Consider the following 21,698-nt stretch of genomic DNA (forward strand, 5'->3'; position numbering starts at 1 on the left):
TAAAGATTAGGAAAGGGGAAGAGTGGGAGGACAAAAGGGAGAATGGAAGTTCCAAGTTTAGAAAACAGTATGCAGACTTTAACAGCAGTTAAAATATTGCAGTTTAAAGACTGGATGGGCATACACATAGGTAGGTTGTGGCTGGGTCCACAGAAAGAACTTCATCTGGAATTGAAGGTGCAAAATCTGAGAACACAATCTGAAAACTAAGGTGAGGTAATATAAATTATAACATGACATACCAATTAAGTAATTATATCATTCAGAGGTTCTCATTTGTTGACTGCATGAAGACAGGAAAGAAAGGAAGTTCTAAAGCTCTTAATATCTTCATTTTGATGTGATTTACTTCTTTGGGTATTTTTTTTTCCCCCCTCTGGCTTCCTATGTTTTTATAATCTATAGATGGCTCTGTCAGGACAATAAAGTGGGCACTCCTGAGTATTTCTAATTTGCTTGGGGTCTTAGCCATTTCCCAAACGTCATTGATTGTAAAGTTTCTTCACTGCGATTGTCTAAGGCTCACTCACCCTAAAATACCACCAGAATAACTCGTTCTAGTAAAACCAAATGTCTCCCTTACTACATTAAGGGAGAACACTATTTTGACATAATTTTAGTAGTGTCTCAGAGGGGAAGTCGAGAGTGCTTTTTATAGGGCTTTTAAAGTTTAAGTTTGAATAGTTTAAGGCTGCCTTTTCAATGTGGGTATCTCATTGGGATTGGACATAGTATATGGAATAATACTATCCTCATAAGACCATCCAAACCTTTAGAGAATTTTTATAAGATTTAATTTGAGCCAAACTGATGACGTGCAGGGAAGCAAGATCTCAAAATGCTTCTGAGAATCACAGTTTGGCAGTTCTTTTTAACCATTTGGAATTAAGGTGAAAGAAAGTAAACCTGAGAAATCTCTATAATTGGATTATAGTAGAGTTAACAAAATTATGTGCTCCCTGGAGGGTGGTTACACCTCCGCCTGGGAGAGACTGAAAAAGAGAATGGCTCTGGCATTCCAAAAGTGTGTTAACCTAGGTTCAATAGAACACTAGACAGGGCTTGCTTAAAAGCAAAGATAAACCTACTAAAGAAGTTATAGGCCTTGGGTGTGACCACCCACCATTACCTGCCCAGTTAGGAATTTGTGATCAGATCACCCTGTGAGGTTACTTTCTGTCACTGAACTTGTCACATTTATTATGGAGCCCCTTTTTTGTTCACAGCAGTTAGGAATAAGGTCAGAGATTCTTCCTGAGTCTTCTTTTGTCTTAATAATAACCAGCTTAATATCTCAATAAAAGCATATTTTGGGTGGCAGATTCTGCTCCCCCACAGTTGCTATGAACATTTATTTGTAAGTTCTAGGTGAACTTAAGTTTTCATTTTTGTGGGACAAATGCCCAAGAGCGCAATTTTGGGGTCATATGGTAAACACATGTTTAGCTTTGGGAGAAAATGCCATATTTATTTTTCAAAGTGTCTGCATCATCTTCCTACCAGCAATGTATGAATGGTTCAATTTCTCCACATCCTTTTTCACATTTGGTATTGTCACTGTATTTTATTTTAGTTATCCTGGTAGATGTGCAGTTATTTCTCATAGTAGCTTTCTATTTCCCTGATGACTAATGATATTAATGACATTTTTTGTATACTTATTGGCCATTCATTTATCTTCCATTTGAAGTATCTGTTCAAATCTTTTTAACTGCTGTTTCTCTTCTGGGTTAATGAAGTGTAGGGGTTCTTTATATAACCTCAATGCCAGTCAGATATCAGCCTGTAGCTTACCAATTTATTTTTTTAATGATGGTTTTTTTGATGAGAGGTCTTAAAATTTTGAAGACCAATTTATCAAAGATTCTTTTATTGATTATTGCTTTCTGTGTTCCATCTGAGAAAGCTTTGCCTATCCTGAAATTGAAGGATTCTTATGTGTTTTCTTCTAAAAGTTTATGTTTTAGCTTTTATATTAGGTTTATGAAATTATTTTTATAGTTTTCTTCTCCTAAATAATGAGAAAAGATCGCTGCTTTTGAAAGCTCTTCTTCTCTTAGGCTTTATTTCCAACAATTGAAAACTCAAATATTTTCACTCCACACTATGTTTTAGAGACATCTTGATGAACTCTATAAGAATTTTGATCAGATGAATGTAACTTAGTGATCTGGTGGAAAATATTTCGTGGTGAATTTGTAGATTAATATTTTTATGTCCCTTATTAACTTGTATTTAAGCATCAATGTCCTTTAGTTTCCTATCTTTATCCAATGATCCATTGTAGTCAAATTAAAATATATGACCAAGAATATAATAACTATTTAAAACTGTAAACTGGTCTAAATCTCCACAATGGCTTCAGCGTTCAGCAACCACAGTGATCTCTCCTTGCTCTGACTTCATAGCACTCATTGCCTTTTCCACTCATTTGGAATGCCATATTATTCTTTTATTATTTCAGTAATGTGTTCTATATTTTAAATTTTCTTTAGATGTAGCAGAGTATAAGTGGTAAACACATTTTTAGGACATTCAGTACTGAACTTCTCACATGTATATGGACTTCTTTCCCAGAGATTCTGAGTTAGGAGCTATTATCAATGTTTCACAGGTAAGTTTCATAAGCCATGCTTAGATACCATTGAGGGAGGGAGGGAGGATGAATTTAGGCAAGGGATGCTATTGTTATATGAGGAACTACGATTCAAATCTTATAGACTTGATTTATTCAATCAACAAATGTGAAGCAACTACCAAGCCCCACGTGCTGTTACAGATGCTGGAGACATGGCCACAAACACATCAGACAAGATTCCTGCTTGGTGTAGAGATTGTACTCTAGTGTATTATGGTTAATTTTATGTGTCAGCTTGGAGGGTGTTTTGTTCTGTAAACATTTATGGAAATAATACCACATATTTAAATGCAGAATAGTAACATTGTTATTTCTAAAGCTTTTTATGATCTTCCTCATCTTCTAATTGCAAAATACATGTAAAACAATTTGAGATCAAAAGGCCAAAGCTATTCAGCACATGTGTGATTTCCTGCTAGATGTGTCTTCTGAGGTAGTGTCCAGTTTCCCAACAAAGCAGACTTGCTATTTTCCTCAGAAAGATTCCTTCTCCTTATCATAAAATTTGTTTTTTGTTAATCTTTCATTCAGTTATAGTTCTTGTTCTCTGTCTCTTCCATATTTATCTTTTGCCCCAATATTAAACTCTGACGTTGTGTAACAGGGTAATATATATTTTCTTTCTTTCCTCATATTATTTTTATCCTCATAAATGACTGCAATTGTCTTCCTATATGCTTCATGAGAAACGCATTTCATTGAGCAACTTAAAATGTGCAAGTTTTTTTGTATACCACTGTTTCTTGTACAGATTTCTCAGATTGTTTATAGAAGTACAGTAGTCCCCCTTGTCTGTAATTTCATTTTCCACGGTTTCAATTACCTTTGGTGAGCCTGCTGTCAACTACAGTCCAAAAATATTAATTGGAAAATTCCAGAAATAAACAATTCATAAGTTTTAAATTGCACACTGTTCTGAGCCTTCCAGTTTTATTCTGTAAAACTCAAATATTTTCACTCCACACTATGTTTTAGAGACATATGTTTGCTGAACGCTGAAGCCATTGTGGAGATTTAGACCAGTTTACAGTTTTAAATATTTTATTCTGTTTACAGGACATGAATCATCCCCTTTGTCCAATGGATCCACAATGTTAATTCTCCTCACCTGTTAGTCACTTAGTAGCCATCTTGGTTATTGGATTGACGGTTGAAGTCCTTATGTTCAAGTCACCCTTATAATAGCCTAATGCTATGTCACAGTGCCTTTAGCATCACTTCATCTCATCATGTAGGCATTTTAGCATTTCACATCATCACAAGACGAGTGAGTATAGTACAATAAGATAATTTGAGACACTGCATTCACATAACTTTTATTACAGTGTATTATTACAATTGTTCTATTTTATTATTAGTTATTGTTGTTAATCTCTTATTGTGCCTAATTTATAGATTAAACTTTATCATAGTTATGTATGTATAGGAGAAAACATAGTATATATAGGGTTCAGTACTATCTTGGTTTCAGGCATCCACTGGGGGTCTTGGAATGTACCTCATACAGAATAAGGGGATGGGGGGACAGCAGTAGCATTACTATCTTCCCTCTAACATAATAGCTCTTGACCTGTAACTTCAAGTAACACAAAGTTGTAACATAAATAAGGCACTATGAGTCATGAATACATTTCCTACAAATTATATAAAAAATGCAGAGGGAGAGAGAGTCTACACTAAAAAAGAGTGATAATCAGCATTCTCCTACAAAAAACGTATCATTTAAAAAAATATTGAATCTTGTATTTTTACTATAGGACACCATCTATAATTATTTCTCTCCAGTAATAGTTAAGAGAATAGGCTTCAGCATTAAGTTGGCAAGGATCGAACCTTTGTCATTTACTAGCTGTGTCATCTTGTACAAGTTATTTATACTCTTTGAGCCTCGGTCTCCTCATCTATAAAATGGAAAAAATAGTATTTGTTTATTGGATTGAGGAGGGGAGAGCATGCAAAGCTCTTAGCACCATGCCTAATAAAGCTCATAAACGCAATGCTTAGCTCAATACATATTATTTATTATTTTGACTAATATTTTACAGTGTCTTTATGAAAATCACTTAAGTGTGTCTAGTGTTCAAAAGAATATTCTTAATGATGAAATTAAAATGTGAAATAATTGGGGCTCTGCTGTTTCTCACAAATCATGCTAGTTTATGATGTCATAAGACTGTCACACTTGAACGATAACTCATTTGATTTTCATTCTCAGCATTTCATATCATCCTGAAACTACCTCTTATTAACTGTATTAACTAAAATTTTACTTTAGCTGACATTTCTTTGGTTGAAGAAGAGAAAGTTTAAATAGTCAGAAGTCTTCAAGTGCTTGGGATCTGGCTACCTGTTCTTCCCACCTAAGTCAGAAGCAAAAAGGAAACACATGAAAGCAAAATAGTTTAGTCTCAAAATATTTTATGAACCTTTGGTTTCAACATATTGCATGAGATTATGCAACTAGGTGATAAAGTTCCTTTCTCCTTTGAAACTAGCAGAGACATAAACCTTTACCTCCTTTCCTCTTTATGTTTGCTGTATTTTCCGTCATTTTTTCCCTAGTTCAAGACAATTTACTAATTTTACTTCTTCAGGTCTATCTAATCTGTTCCTTCCTGTTTGTTCTCAATGTTGCTACCTATTACCTTTGCCTCCTATACTGTCAGTTTCACCCTTTCCAGTTCATGTCATGTATTTACAGTGAAACACACCTCTGAACAATCTCCAGCAACTCTTTATTGCCTATGGAGTAATGTCTAAACACCTTGGGCTGGTTACAGCCAAGGTTTTCCAGGACTCCATCCATCTCCATTACCCGTCAAGCTGCCTAAGGCTTAACCAATCTATACTGTTCTACTATTTCCAGTTCCCCTAGGTTCATTTCCTCCACTCTAAGTTATCTGTTTAATGTGCTTATTTCCTTTTTGTCAATCTTCACATTTCACAAAGAAACTGACACTCAGAGAGATTAAATAACTGTCAATGCCTGTGGTGTGATAAGAATTTAAGTTTCTCTGACTCTTTACTCCTAAATATTTCAGTGTGTATCTTAAGAATAAGGATATTCTCTCATAACCACAGTATAGTGATCATGTTGTGGAAAAATCCCAAAAGCTCCAAAAGTCAGACCAGCAAAAAACCAAGCAGTTCACTCAGAAGAATTCAAAATTCATTACACCCAGTCCTAGAGAGTTAGTGCTCTGAAAATCTGGGCAGGTTCTCAGTGGAAACATCTCTTAATATGGGAAAAGCTTTACACAAGCTAATTGGCTAGTTTGAACATAAACTGTTACATACAGCAGGAGTTGCTATGCAGATTTCAAGTAGTAACATACAGAAGGGGGAGTTGCTATGGGCAACCAGTAAACACATTGTTAAAGGGAGTGAGAGCTGCTGGAGTACAAACAGTTACATTTATAAGTCGAGCAAAGTGCAAATGAGCTCTTGCAAGAGCTCTTGCATGCAATAAGCCTATCTGCAGAAAGCAAGCATATTTACAAAAGCAGAAAGCTGATTAATTTTTAATGAAATTCCCCAAATTTCCTCATCAATCAAACTCAGGATATTTAACATTGATATAGTACCATTATATAGGCCTATTTAAATTTCACCATTTGTCCTTTATAGTAAATTTTCCCCAGTGCAGACTCTCATCCAGGATCAAGCTTTATTGTTCTCATATTTCTTCAAACTTTAACCTGGAATAGTTCCTTAGCTTTGTTTTGTTTTTAAGACATTTGATAGTTTTTAAAGGGTAGAGGCTAATTATAAAATTTCCCTTGATTTTGTTTTTTTCTGTTAACCTCATAATTAGATTTAAGTTATGGATTTTTAGCAGGAATACTACATAAGTAAAGTTGTGTACTTATTTTTTTAACTCAATAATTATTTTAAATCAATCACTTGTGGACTGCTTGGAAGTGGTAAGAAATGACTTATAGATATACTTAAAAACACTGACTTGAAAAATAAAAACAACACTGACTTGACAGCTAAATTGAATGGAATGTTTCTTAGGGCAGTTCTCATTTTGTCATTTACTCCAATTAAACTCAAGGTCCCTATACTGCATCTCTTTCCTGAGCTGTGGAAGCTCTAACGGGAGAATCCAGAGATGAATACCAGTTAATCTCCATTTTCACTTCTCTCCAAGCTTGGATTTGGAGAAATGAAGCCCAGAAAATAGAAAGCAGGATACTAAACAGAGCTGAATCAACACAAAGTAACCCCAAAATAGAGAGATGGAAACTTTTTAGGTTATAAAATACTCATAAAGACCTCTCGTAATCAGAATTGGCATCGGCAAAGATGCATTGAGTAAATAGCAGTTATGTAAACAAAATACTGAATAAGGGATTGGTTCTAGGCCTAGCTTCCCAAATAAACAAAATCATAATACAAAAGCAACCAATAAGTACTAATTTGTAGGGAAACAAAGGTAGCAGGTGACAAAATAACTATCTATATGTAAATATATATTACATATGTAATCTATTTTATATATTATACTAAAGTTGTTATGGTAGAAATAAAATCAAAACCCTTTAGAACCAGAAGAAATCAGAGATCAACTAGTCTAATTGCCCCAGTGTATAAATAAGAAAATTTGTGAATAATCATTGCCATTGTGTATTAGTACGAAAGGAATAATTTTAACTCTGAAGTAAAACAATGGTTTTTTAATATTTTCAACTTTATAGCACATTAGATAATTACATATTGATCATAAAATTAATAAATCAAGCAGATTTTTTCTACATAATTCAAGTCAGATTTAATAATTTCTTCACTAATTCTTTGTACTGAGAAAGGGTATTTTCATTGTCTCCATCATTCTTAAGACTAACAACAGACTTTTTGTAATCTTCAACTTATTTAGTATCAAGGAGCTCTTATTTACTTCCAGATTTTTCTCTGCAGCTTTAATTTGGAGAAGTGTGTTCAGGATATTTTTTTCTGAGGAGCTATTTTTCCATATATACTCTTCCATGTCTGCTTCAGTCTTAGTTTTCTCCCATTCTTCAAGTTTTCTAAGACTCATTGTATAAAACTGTTAGCAGATACATTGCATAATCATAATTTTGTCTCTTTAAAGAGCACCTATCTGTTTTAATGGTAGGCACATCTGTGGTCTTGCAATATCGCTCTCCTACAAGTTTAATAAGTTTCTTCTTTGCATGATCATCTAAATTCAAACTGGAGAGTTTAACTTACTCATGCTTTGGGGTTTCGAATAGATGGTCCTGATGAAACATAATCAGCTGTGTCAATTTCAACTGGAAAATGCCAAATTTCTCATCACTGTCTAGTGCAGCTGGCTACTCAATGCAGAAATCTCTAAGAGCTTCATAGCGCTTTTTAAAGTGCTACGGGAGTCAAATGCAGAAAACTGGGGATCTTTAAAAGTTCTAGATTTCCATCCTTTGCCATAGGCACCCACTTCTTTCCTGGATAACCCATTCATACAAAGAGATACTACAGAGTTTAAATGGTGCTGCAATAGGGGAATCCTGTTTACCAGGCCAGCCCTGGTCAACAGCCATTTTATCTGCCCTAGGAGGTAGTGCCTTTCTTCTCAGTGGCTTTTCAGATTTGGATGTTCCTTCTGTGGTACGTGGGCTTGGACCCTGGGCGAGAGTGGCTGGAGGCACAGTAGAGAAAGCAGGTAAGGTCATGGCCCCTGGCTGCAGGACCAGCCACGTGGGGAATGTGGCAGCCACCATGTCTACGAAGACACCAAGCCCGGAGGACAAGCCAAGTTGTGCACTTCTTACTGCATCACATCATGAGGTGCACAATGACAACTGTCTCATTACTGGCACATTTAATTTTGATCACTTGGATAAGGTGGTATCTGGCCCACTGTAAATTTACCATTTTTTCCTTTGTTATTAATAATCAATCTGTGAGTACATATTGTGAGACTGTGTAAATAACCCTTTCCTCATCAAACCCAATGGTTTTAACATTCATTGATTAATGACAGTCATCACTATGATAGTTGCAAAATGGTTATTTTTCTAACTCTGTTGTACTTTCTACATTTATTATATGGCATTCTACTGAAGGAAGAACCCATCTTCCTCTATTATTTATTTATTTATTTTTAATTAATTAATTATTATTTTTTTTATGCCTACATCCAAGTACTAACCAGGACCGACCCTGTGTATTACTTTTTGATCAGGGAAAAAACCCAAAAGTTTAAAACAAGAATTGGATACCATTCTAACTGGAGCGTGGTTGATTCTCAGTCCCCCTCAGTGTGCTGAGCCCAGCGTCTGTGACTGGGACCTTCATTCCTCTGCTTATAGAGCTCTCAGCCTGTGGGAAATCACACCAATTCAAAGCTCACTTACTATTTTGTTGTCTAGCTGGTAGTTCCAGATATTGTAAAACAACACCCCAGTCAGTCTCAACAGCTGGGGAAGAAAATGATAATCACAAAACTCGTTATTCCAATGTTCCCCAAACTAAATGTGTTTAGGATTCATCTGAATGCAGGGGAATGTGTTTAAAGTGTAGCTTGCTGGGGTGCGCCTCCTGGCTCCCCCTCCTCCAGGTTCCTATATAGTCGATCTGAGTTAGGGCCCAGGGATCAGCACTCCAGGTGGTCTGCGGATCAAACTTTGAAAAACATCAACCTGCGAAATAATGGAAGGCAACTCTCCCTTGCTCTAGAAGTCAGTGCCATTGGCAACTTCCAAAGTGTCCGCGCCGAAAGGCTGTGTGAAATAAAAGAAGGTGTTCATCTTTCCATGCCCCACAGGCTTTCAGAAACCTACATTTGGTTGATACCACTCGGTGGCGGAACCTAAGTGCTGGGATGAATATGGAGGCGAAGAGACCACCCCCCTAGAGTTTCTCACTTTGGGCAGAGCCAACCGCTCGTGCGACGGCGCGCAGGTGGAGGGGCCGGTGTGGAGGTGGGGTTAGGGGCGGGTCCAGGGGAGCCTGGCCGGGAGCCCCACGCCCCGCCCTCAACCCCCTCCCCCTGCGCCGCGGCCGGGTGCTTAGTCACCGTGAGCCTGCGCTTGCCCCGGGCCCGCGCCCCCTCCTTCGCGGGGGACCGCCCCGGGGCCGTGTCCCTCCGCGCACTTCCGCGTGCATGGCCCTGCTGCCCGGGTCCCTGAGCCCGACTGTGCAGCGGAGCTGGCAGCGGGCGGCGCGCGCCTTCCTCGACCTCCCGCTGCCTCAGCCGCCGCCCGCCCGCGTCCGCGCGATGGAGTGCAGGCAGGAGCCGCAGCGCCCGCCGCCTGCCGTCGGCTCCGTAGCCGTCTACGACTACTTGGTGATCGGGGGCGGCTCGGGCGGGCTCGGCAGCGCGCGCCGAGCGGCCGAGCTGGGCGCCAGGGCCGCCGTGGTGGAGAGCCACAAGCTGGGCGGCACTTGCGTGAGTACCGGGTCCCTCCCGGCGCTTCTCGCGCCGCTGTGTCTGCAGCGCTGCGACCTGCAGCCCCGCTTTCTCCTCGCCTCGCCAGGAACAGCCTGTGCTCTTTCCTAGTGCGATCCGTTCCTCCTGGGTCGGAGGGTGGGCTCCTAGCACTGCGCTTTCGGTTTTCCCACCCTCTTCTGAGGTCAGGATCCCAGCGGGTTTAGATGAAAGACGTGTAGTAAAGGGACTTCCCTGCGGCCCCCAAAACTAAACCCGTGTCTGTTCCAGTCAAGATGCAAAATTAGCGATAGCCGTAGGTGGGTAAATCTCATAGAACTTTTCTGCATCCTCAATTCTCAAGGTGCAAGAGTATTGTGTTCCACGCGTGAGCTCATCCCAGATCCATGAAATATAAAACTACATCTGGAAAAATTGCACCCGGCCTGCGTGTATGCGGGCCGGGGTATGGGATATATGCTCTTGAGCAGTGTGGATCCGTGTTCTCTCTCTTCAGTTTCAAGGGCAGGATGATTTATTTACAGCAGTGGTTCTCACCCTTCGCTGCACCTTCGAATCACCTGAGGAGTTCTGCTCCCATGGCTTCTAATTTCATTGGTCTGAGGTGCAGCTTGGCCGTTGGGATTTTTAGAAGCTCCATAGATAATTCTGAATTGCAGCCAGGTTATGAACCACTGACTACAAGTTACCTTCATGTAGGATTTACTATTAAATGAATTCTCAGACCTTTTGCCTTTCCCCTCCTTGTTTGAGGGAGATTTTAAAGCTACTTTAAAAGAGAGAGTTGTGAATCCTGCGATTGAGAAACTATACATCATTAAAAAAAAAAAAAGTTTTATTGCCAAGTTATTGGTGTGGCCTTTTCTATCACAAGACCTGGGTGAGGTACCTGCCATTAATATTAAAATGCAGTTTCCAAGAATAACCTGGAATTAGGGATGGGTTCTCCACATTCCTTTGGAGACTGATGTTTAAGTTATGCTTAATTGGGAACTTCAGGGCAAGGATGGGTTCGTGTGTTTGTGCACCTCTTATCACCTTGACAAAATACCCTGCTCAATAACCACATGTGAATGAATGAAACTCAAAATCGACAGCTACCACAGGGCTGACTCCCATTGTCCAGTGCTCATTTTTCAAGTTCAAAATGAAAGTGGGAATGAGAGAGAAAAAAGTCCCTGTTAATTATCAACTTGCACCTTGACACTTAGTCCAGATAGATTCAATTAGAAGTCTGTCTCTGCAGAAAGATTGATGGGTGCCACTTAGAGTCTCCCTAAACATATGGTAAAAACACTTTACTGGTCAACTTTGTACCTCATTACTTTTCTCTGTTTTCCTCCTTCCTCATCAATGCCATAATAAGCTTGCGATATCTGTGGTCATTGGTTCTACTGGTATTAAGCAAGAAAGGGCTGACTTTTTTTTAGGTTCTTGTTAGGAAGGTGAATATACTAAGAGATAAACTACTGAGAAGACAAAGGACAGCTCAGGACAGTCAGCCATTTACGCTTCCTTATACAGTGACTGGCCTTACTTATCTCATTCTGCTGCAGCAACTTTTATTTTCCTGTAAGCATTGAGAGAAATCTCATATTTAACATTTTCATGACTTTCCATTCGGGCTCTTCTCAAACTGGCTTTTGTACTGGAAGGGTGTTGGTATGCATTGAATATGAGAAGTTATAACCAATTGATGAGACATGAGTTTAGATTTGTTCACATTCCAGTTATCTGTATTCACAGTTAATAATAAACTTTTTTAAATGTTTTTTTTTTTTTTAATTATAGCTGGCATACAGTGTTGGTTTCAGGTATACAACGTAGTGATTCAACATTTACATATCTTACAACATGATCACCATACTAAGTCTAGTAACCATTTGTCACTGTGCAAAGAATAAACTTATGTGCAGTGATTTTCAAGCAGGTATAGGAAAACTTGAGGCTTTCTGAGCATATTTCATTTGTTCATGTTTTTCTTTGATTCTCAGCGCTAAGTATTTGCATTGGGGCTGGCTGAGAGAAAAGGGTAGATAGAAACGTTTGCAAAACAAAAGTTCTTTCCTTCAAGGAATTTACAATATAGTTGGAGGTGAGTGGAGAGCAGAGTGTAGACAGTCATTCCCAAAGTGAGGTGGTCTGTACTGATTGCTGCAGTAATAACAAATTACAGTAGTGGAGAGAAAAGTTGCAGTGACCACTTCTACCTGAGCACCATGAGGTGGTTTCCTGAAGGCGATAGTATCTTTTTGAATTTGAATGGATATTTTCTTGAGAGGGCAAAGGCATAGAGGCAGTATATGTTGTGTAATCGAATTTGGCTGGAGCAGAAGATGTCTCTAATAGAGAGTAGCCAGTGGGTAGGTTGTAAAAAAGTGTAAAGTTTTGGGAAATAGGAAACTGTAGAAGGATTTTGAGCAGGAGGGTGACACAAAAGTGGTTTTGTGATAGTGGTACTATCGAGAGATGTTCCTTGGGGAAGTCAAATGAAGTTTCTTTAATATTGACTCTCCAACCAGTGTTTTCCTAAATGAAATACGTTGTTGGTAAGTGTTATAGTTGTTATCTGCAGTTTCTAAATTTTCCATGAAAGTAGTCTAGTAACAAACAAAAAAATGTAAGTTTTTATTTTTAAGGTTTTTTTGTTGTTTTACGCCTTCCTCCATAATAATTTAGATTCGTGGAGTGATAGAACGTCAAGTGATTTTGGAGATCCACTGATTCAGTCTAACTATACTTTTTTTTTTTTAATAGAAGTGCCAGCATAAGCTTGCTGACTTAAATTTTTTAGAGTAATTGACGTTAAAAAAATTCTGTATCACTAACATTTTTATCAAGTGCTTTTTTTTTTAAATAAAAAGTAGGAAGCCTATAATTTCAAGTAAAGGACAGTCTTTTAAATTGAATACTTTAAGCTTGATGAAACTACATGGGCCCTGTTTTCCAGTTAAGGATTGGACTCACACAGATCCTTTTAGGAATTTAGTCCAGGACCCTCACTTTAGCAAATTGTCAGGTAAAACGTGGTTGAAACCAAACCAAATGTAGTAAAACCTGTGGAATTAGCAGAAACCATGGCTTTGGTTTAATCGTGTGGAGTAATTATGAGTTGATGGACGTTTTAAAGAATTATGAGTTGATGGACGTTTTAAAGCATTGTTCTCAACTACAGGGGAGGAACCTTTTTACTCCTGCTTCTTAAGAAGCAGACATCATTTACTCTAAAAACACTTGATTAAGAGTCTACTACATGGGTCTCCACCCCAGAGTTCCTGATTTAGTAGGTCTGGAGTGAAGCCCAGCAGATTTTTTTTTTTTTCTCAATTGCAGTATTCAGCTGGCATTCAGTATTACTGTATATTAGTTTCAGGTGTACAGCATAGTGATTAGTTATTTATATAATTTACGAATTGATCCCCTCCACACTAGTCTAGTACCCACCTGGCACTGTACATAGTTATTATAATATTATTGACTATATCCTGTTCAGCAGATGAATTTTTAAGGAGCTTCGTTCTGATTTTGGTGTGTATGAGTCAGATACAGTGCTGGGGTTTTATGGGAAGTAGGAATTGTGTGAAGATTTTCACGCCATGGAAGCATTAGAATGAATCTGGTGAACCCTTTATAATTGCGGGGGTCAGATGACAATGAATTTGGTCCTAGAGTCATTCATTTCGTAGTTTCCTAATTTCATGCTTCTGAACTAACCAGCCTAGAACGCTTTCCAAGGGTGTAAGTTTTTAAGAAGCTTAGGTATGAAATGACTTTACCCCATATTGTTCTGTAGGCGATGAAAAACTTTTCCTCTGCCTTCTTTGGTTCAGTATCTGGAGTCTTTGAATTAAATTGACAGTAGATAAACAGAAGAGGTTTGTTTATATGAACATGGGAGTGTTAGAGAAAAGAAATGAAAAAACCAAAGAACTGGTTAAGCATGGGAGCTTAATACCAGTTTATAAAGGATGGTAAATTGTGGAGCAGTGACTAAACAAAGTGAAGGTGGTTGGGGCTCCTAGGGGTGGGTAAATTGTGGGAAGGTAAAATACATGGGGAAATGAACGAGATAAGGGTTACTGTGTGTGTGCAGATTCATCTCAGTGCCGCCTTTCCATCTCCATGGATAAGGGATATTCCCCTAGTACGGGAGAGGAGTGGGGACAGCTTCACAAAAGGAAGTTTATGCCTTGATTTTAGGCAGAAGACAGGGGAGCAGAGGATTCCTCCTGTGTCTGCTGTTTCTTAATTGTCTTCCGCTCAAAATAATCCTATGCCAAAGTAGCATATTTTGGGGCGCATATTCTTATCCTCTTCAGTTCAAAGTGAAAGAAGCAATAGGGGCCAGACTGCTGCTAAACTTCTAATGGATGAACTAGGTTAAGAAGCATGTGTAGCTCTAATAACATAATTCCTCTCTTAAATTAGTCTTTATTTTTCTGGATCAGGCAAAAAAAAATTACAGTAGGATATTAGGTTAGACATTAAAAATGAGAAATTGAAAGAAGTTATTTATTTTCCCTGTAATTCAATTACAGATAAGCAATTTCTGATTGTCATTTTTTTCATGCCATAAGTTTATTTACAAATATATCTAGTATGTTGATTTCAACAGTTTGATCCATTTTTCAAGGGGACTGCACCTCTTAAAATGCTCTTCACATCTATTTCATGGATTAACCAAAACATCCTTATTTCTTAAGCAGCTGGTGTCTTACTATAAAGAAAGATGCAGCAAATCCAGATCCAAAGTACAAAGTCATCATAGCTAGCAACTGCTATTTATTTTCCACTGAAAGTGACAAATTCTTTCCTGGGCCTTCCTCATAATGGCTCCTACGGACCATTGAGGTTGTGAACCTCTGAATGCTCTGTCCCAACAAGGCGCTGTTGGATACCCTGCAGAAGAAGCAGGGACCCAAAGCTGAGGAAGTGGCAGTAGCACAAGTCCTTTTTTCAGGACCTTGTTCCCCTAAGGAAGATGGGAAATGGAAGTCATTTTTGAAGACAGAAAAATACATGAGGTAATCTTTGAATTCAGTTTGGAGTCTCCAAAAAGCTGAATATAGTGCTTCTATCATAATCAAATGTAGGCTGTGGAGAAATGCAGAGAGATTGCCCAAAGCCAAGGCGAATTAGAGCCTTCTGGGAGCTTTGTCTCTGTGGTTCATTTCTTTGCCTATGCGGATGTGGGAAGTCAGCTCAAGGAAGGGATCTTTCTGATGTACTGCTCACTCTTTGCCCCACAGCCTGTGGGAGCACATGTCCCAGTGTTCTGGTTGCATGGACTGATTTTGTGATAGATTAACCAGGTTCTTGTGGCATAGATGCAGTTCTTGCCAGTGAGAGTTGGGTAGTAAGGATTGATCACTAGAATGAAAGCCATTTATTTTTTTTAATTTATTTATTTACTTTTTATTGAGGTATAATTGATGTATAACCTTATATTAGTTTCAGGTGTTCAGCATAATTAACTATTTATATATTTGCATATATTGCAAAATGATCACAAGTCTAGTTAATAACATCCATCACTATACGTAGTTATAAAAGTTTTTTCTTCTTTAAGATCTCCTCTCTTAGTAACTTTCAAATATTCAATACAGTATTATTTACTAGAGTCACCATGCTGTATATTACATCCCCAGGACTTAATTATGTTATAACTGGATGTTTATACCTAACAAAAGCCTTCTTGATCATTAACATCACTGGACTGTGCTGCATGGAAGGAATTAGAAAGGCCAGCAGGAAAGGTGGGGGTTTTGAGGAGATCAGGGCATTCAGGGTGGTATGGCCATAGACAAGGTGGGAGTTTTGAAAGAGGCCTGAGAAACAGGCTGCTCAGTAGATTGTTTTTTTTGTGTTCATCTAGGCTGAAAATAATTACTTAGCAACAGGTAATTCATTACCTAACTTGGAAGGGATAGTGTGTACCTTGATATTATGATGTCTGAACATGCTTTTTTATACGGCTGAACTTGCTTTCTCATTTTATGATAAGAACGTTTAGCATGAGGTCTGCCTTATTGGATTTTAAGCGTGCAATACAGTGTTGTTGACTGTAGATAGAGTGTGGTCAGCAGCTCTCTAGAGCTTACCCTGTGAAACTGAAATTTCGTACCCGTTGATGACTTGACTCCCCATTTTCCTTCCCCTAGCCCCTGGCAACCACTGTTACACTCTTGACTATGAATTTGACTATTTTAGGTACCTCGTATAAGTGGAATCATACAATATTTGTCTGTGACTGGGTTATTTCTCTAAGCTTAATGTCCCAATGTTGAACATGCTTTTTTTAATGTGCGTTTACAGAAAGGAGATCACAGTTTAAAGGAACCCTGCCATTAGTTCCTTTATTATTGACAGGTATCCCTCAAAACTAGGAAATTATTCTAAGTTGTTACTTGGATTTAGAGTTTCTTAAAATGGGGTGCACATGTATGCTTTGGTGCTGAGTAACGGGATGATCAGAAAGAGTAGGGTTAGTTGAAGTAGGCAAATCCTAATGTTGAAATTTGTCTTGTAATTGACCTTATGGCCTGTTTAATCTTTTGCACCAGTCTTATACTATGTAATATTATACAATATATCGTGTTTCTGACCAATCAGTTCTAGATTGATTAAGTCAATCTGTAATATTGCGTTGTCATTTGCCCCACAGAATTCACTAAATCTGCAGGGCCAGAAAGTAAAAGGCTGCCTCCGAATCCCTGAGTTCCTATTTTTTTTTATATAAAAGGTATTTTGAACAAGTAGCAACAGAGACTGTTTTCTCCTAGAGTGTGTTAACCTAAAAGTAAAAGGCCTTTCAAAGTCAGAGGCAACAAGCATTTATTTGGGACACATTGATTCAGGCAGAAGCCCAAATAGTGTTCCAATTAGGAGACAAAGGCAATAGATATTTATGAGAAAAGGAAGGGGAACAATTACATCAATAGAACGAATGGCACTTCCATTGGTGCAGATAACCTAACTGTTGTTAATTATAAACAATGTTTTTAATTTTCAGTCCTGTAGTCGTAATATCTGCTTTCTCGTTATTTTTGAAAACAGCTCTTTGGGGCATAAGGCTGCTTTAGTCCCAGTGCAAAAAGTTATTTTGCCCTGTTTTAACATTCCAAAGGTTTGAGGCATCAGACCTGCAAGGCAGTTTCTCTGGCATGGCAGCTCTGGCTCCATTTTAAAGTGGCTGCATTTATTGCTTTTTTTGACAAGTGGAATTGAAGAAATTTTATGGGAATTCTAATAATCTTTGGCATTTGTAAGTGGATATCAGTTAGTCTTAATTAATAACCATTTATTCACTGAGTGTTGCAACATTAGAGATTAAATAGGATATGAGATCCCAGATTCTTTTTTTGGGAGGGTGAGGAGCAGGAGATATGGGGCCAGATGTCACTACATCGGGTGGCAGATGATGGAGAGAATGGACACTCCTGCAGAGTTTTGTCTCATAGCTATTTCTGGGTCCCCCGGGTGCCCCAGAGTAACAATTCTTATAAGTTTTGATGATCCCTGAGACTGGGAGGGTCACGTTAATCTCATGTTCCGGTTAGCTAAGTATTGAGCAAAACAATTTCACTTCCAACCTGTGTTAATACCTCTTGTATCAATTTATTTTCTTGCTTTAGATTTTGCTTTACACAGAATACTTCCTTTCTCTCTAAAGCTGGGTGCCTGCCTGGACACTAATCTTTATCTGAAATCTGAAATTTCAAGGCTCTGCAGGTTTAGGGAATCTCTTGATTCTGCTGCTGCTGCTTGAGTCAGCATCTTTCATAGGCTGAAGGACTCTCTCTGGTTAGGACTGTGGGCTCCATGAGAGCGGGGACTGTATCCTTTTAGTGCTTTGTTTTGCTTTGCATAGTGCTTGGGTCAAATTAGTGCCTAATCAGTACTTACAAATGCATGAATGGTTGCAAGTTAAAAAAATTGAGAAGCCAAAAAGGCAGAAACTTCTTAAAAATAAACCAAGTTTATACACTTGGCACCAGTGAAGTTCAGGCCCTTAAAAAAAGCATATTCCAAACTTAAAAAAATTGCCTTGAATAACTTTCAGATAGCTTCAAACGTACACGAGGACGTTTGTACAGGCAATTGATGAGAGGTGAAAGTGGTTCAGAACATTAGTGCCGTATGACAATTTGAATTGCTTTTAAAGTTTCCTGGGAAGCTGGAGAAGTTTGACCGGAGGACAACCAGAGTGTATTTATTTAATATGTTGAAATCATTTCTACTTTTGGAGAAAGTACTTTTGGAGTCTGTCTTTGTTAAAGCATTTTAGTGAATTTAAGCTGTGAAATGCAGGGTATAAAGGTATGGATGGGAGCACTTTGCCAAATTAACTGGAAAGGCAGGTCTAATAATAAAATCTTCCCACACAGGGCTGAGATTACTCTTCCCACAGGGATTCAGCTGCCTTCCTCTTCTGCTCTCCCACCCAGGAAACACCTGCCATCCTCCGTCTGTAGAATTGGCTCACTCCATTTATCCCCATGACTTTGTAAAACACTTAGGGGTTGAGAAATAGCATATACTCTGCTTACTCAGGTGGGAGGGCAGTCTGGGTAGAAATCCGTAAGTTATTCTAATTGCTACTCTCAAGTACTTTCTGAAGAGTGTGCTTGTAATGCTGCTGTAGGTGTTGATTTTTATTTTATTTTATTTTTTATTTTATTTTATTTTTTTATTTTGCCTGAATTCCGTACCCTTCTTTTAGTCCTATGAGTTCCTGCTTCTGTTGCCTTATGAATCCTTATTGTAACATAATCTCATGAAAAACCAAGTCCACAGCTAGACAGTATATGACCTAACTCTTTCTAGGAAAAACAAAATCCTAAATGACTGATAACTTGAGAACTCCATAGAAACATAACTCATTCTTTTAATTTCCTGAATGCAGAATTATAGCAAATAATACGATTATAATGAAATTGCAGCAGGTATGCTAGCAAATAGAATTTGGAACAACAAGTGGAAATAGAAGGTTTAATAAGACCCCCTCTTTCAAACATTTGCAGTCTTAATGGGATTTGGGCAGGTTCCTTTTAATGTAGCCTTTCATATCAGGTCCCTTGGCAAGGGTATGTGAAGTTTAGGTTTCAGTGTAGGACACCCAGAAAGTATTCTGCTTTAAGAATAGGCTTGTATTCTTTGGGGATACAGAGAACTAATGTAGTTCCTTATGGTCATGATCAGCAGAGTGATAAGTACCTGGTATAAGTTATGTCTAGAAGGCATTCGTTTCTATATAAAGGAAAAATAATTGTGTGATAGAAAATGATAAAAATAGATAAGAGAGACCAAAGTATCACCCATCTAAATTCTACCCAGGTAAAATCATTTTAGTTTATTTCTTTATCTAAATGAATTATACAAGTAATGAATGATGATGTTCCCATTATAAAAAGCGTATAGAATAAAACTTAAAGTTTTTTTCCCCTCCTCAGAAGTGATAGCTATTAACATTTTGGAGTATTTGATTAAGCTCTTTAAATGCATGTATACATTTACAAATATATATAAGTGCAAATTGAATCAGGCAGTACGTATTATTCTGTAACTTTCTTTTTGTCATTTAATTTTCTGTCTTAGAACTTGTTCCATAACAGTACATAGAAATCTCCTTTTAAGTGGCTGTAATGTACATAGGCTCAATGTACAAAAATTTCCCTACAATAAGACTTCCCTTCTGATGGATGATGGTTCATTCACTATGACAGTGCTACAAAGAACATTTTTTATACATGTATTTTGGGGCACTTGAGTAAAATATGTGACAATTTCTGTAGGATACACTCCTAACCATAGACTTGATGAACAAAATGGATGTGCTTTCTAACACTGATATGGAAAATCTTTTTTTATCAATAGATTTAAAATATTTTATTACTGAGATTATCTTTTATCTTAAAATTTTTAAAATATAGTTTTCTATTGAATCTTGCTTTTTTCATTTTTATTACATAAATATTTTTCTGTATGATAATGGTAAGCAAATGATTATACCTGTGTTTAGATGTAACATCATCTTTGTGTATTTAGCTTTTGTATATCTTAGATTAATCCTTTAGGCTGAATGCATAGAAGTAGTCATAAGTCCTAGTCATTCTTATGAGGTCTAATATGTATTTATGTTCTCTCAAGTTTCTTTACTAATGGTTGATCAATGTCCTAAATTCCATGCTATATATAGTACCTTATATTTTTGTGCTTTTGGTAAGTATTCACCAGCATCTGAATATTTAGACTTTGTCCTGTGCCAATAGGCATGAGTAAATATACTGATTTTTTTTAAAGGATATACAATCGATACCTTGTTTAAGTCTCATTGTAGTGGCCAAGACACATCACCACACCTCCCAGTTGGTGTTTATAAGGTTAAAGGGTATCTGAAATGTACATTACATGGTAGGTTTCTGGAGCTAAGGGGTCTCTAATTTGCCCTTCAAAAGAGAGGGATCAATCTAGTTCTCCTGTAATTAGCTCCTCTGCTAAGATATACTGAGTGGTCATCCATTCAGTCAAGTCCAAATTTCTTCACCCTCAAGGCACTTTAATCAATCTTACTCTTAACGTGTTTTTTTCAGTTATTAACATAGGATGTCAAATAAATGTAAACAGAAGTTTGTGTGTGAACATATATGTCACAGCTAGTTTACAAGGACCCTTGAGAGGACTTTCTCTCTAGTCTAATGGGCAAGAATAGTTATTTTCTTAAACAATTAGTTTTTACGTGAAACCTTATATAAGTATTTGTTTTCCTTTGTGTACTGGCTCCTAGAAGGTTAAGAGTCAAATTTGTGATCTATCTCTCTATGACTTCAAGTATATGACTTCATAGCGTAGATGAACATTACTCTTTGATTCATCATCATCCTTTGGTCCTGAAGAATAACGTGGATTTCCATGAGAGGTTTTCTCAAAGGCGGCATTCTCAGTGTTTTACCAAAGATGCTCCACAGTAAGTTTCCCAGAAATCCTCCAGGTCAGCTGCTCAGATGGTTCAGTTGCCCTTATTCAGCTGGTGCGTCCTCTCAGCTCTGTGTGCTATTTCTCTTCTGCTGCTTTCTTCTGAGTTCTGTGCAAGCTCAGCTTCTGCCGTCTCCTGACCTGTACCATTCCTGCAGTGCATGGCCCCTGGAAATGGAATTCTCACTCTCTGCTCTTTTGAGAAAATGCTGATGAGGAAAGTTCTCTGCCTCATCACACAAGAAAAATAATGTTCATCTTTTACAGCTCTGTATTAGAAAAATGGAAGTAAAGGTAGATTGTGACTTAGAACTCAAGAATCTCCTGGGTTGATGCTTGGGGTTCATTTCTTACAGGTTTGTTTGATGGTTTGAGTTTAATACTATTAAAACACGTCTTTTTTCATTTTTTCCTCAGGTGAATGTTGGATGTGTACCCAAAAAGGTAGAATTTTTATTTCTCCTTCCTTTCACACTCCTTTTATGTATCTGGTAAATCGTGATCAGAATATGGTTGTTTCCAAATGTATCAGTTAAAATTCTTTCTGCAAAAAATAACTGAGAAACCAACTAAAATGGCTTAAACAATAGGATAGTTTTTATTTGTATTTTTAAATATCACTTATTAAGAAACCTAGAAGGGAAAAAAAAAGAAGCCTAGAGATAGGCCATTTCTGAGATTGGCTTAGCAGTT

The 21,698-nt window shown here is 37.8% G+C and overlaps 1 protein-coding gene and 1 pseudogene across 1 annotated transcript in view; one reads left to right on the top strand and one right to left on the bottom strand.

The window, feature by feature from the left end:
* Window positions 1–7,401: 7,401 nt before the first annotated feature.
* On the bottom strand, window positions 7,402–8,473 carry LOC120589052 (28S ribosomal protein S35, mitochondrial-like; annotated as a pseudogene).
* A 1,192-nt stretch (window positions 8,474–9,665) lies between these two features.
* Window positions 9,666–21,698, top strand: part of GSR (glutathione-disulfide reductase) — a 36,552-nt gene continuing 24,519 nt past the window's right edge. Inside the window, exons 1-2 of the mRNA XM_039846439.1 lie at window positions 9,666–10,031; window positions 21,423–21,449. Coding sequence (XP_039702373.1) covers window positions 9,747–10,031; window positions 21,423–21,449 — 312 coding nt within the window. The 5' untranslated portion in view covers window positions 9,666–9,746. The remainder of the gene's footprint in view (window positions 10,032–21,422; window positions 21,450–21,698) is intronic.

This window comes from Pteropus medius, unplaced genomic scaffold (assembly GCF_902729225.1).
Source record: "Pteropus medius unplaced genomic scaffold, Ma_sr-lr_union100, whole genome shotgun sequence".
NCBI classification, from domain to species: domain Eukaryota; kingdom Metazoa; phylum Chordata; class Mammalia; order Chiroptera; family Pteropodidae; genus Pteropus; species Pteropus medius.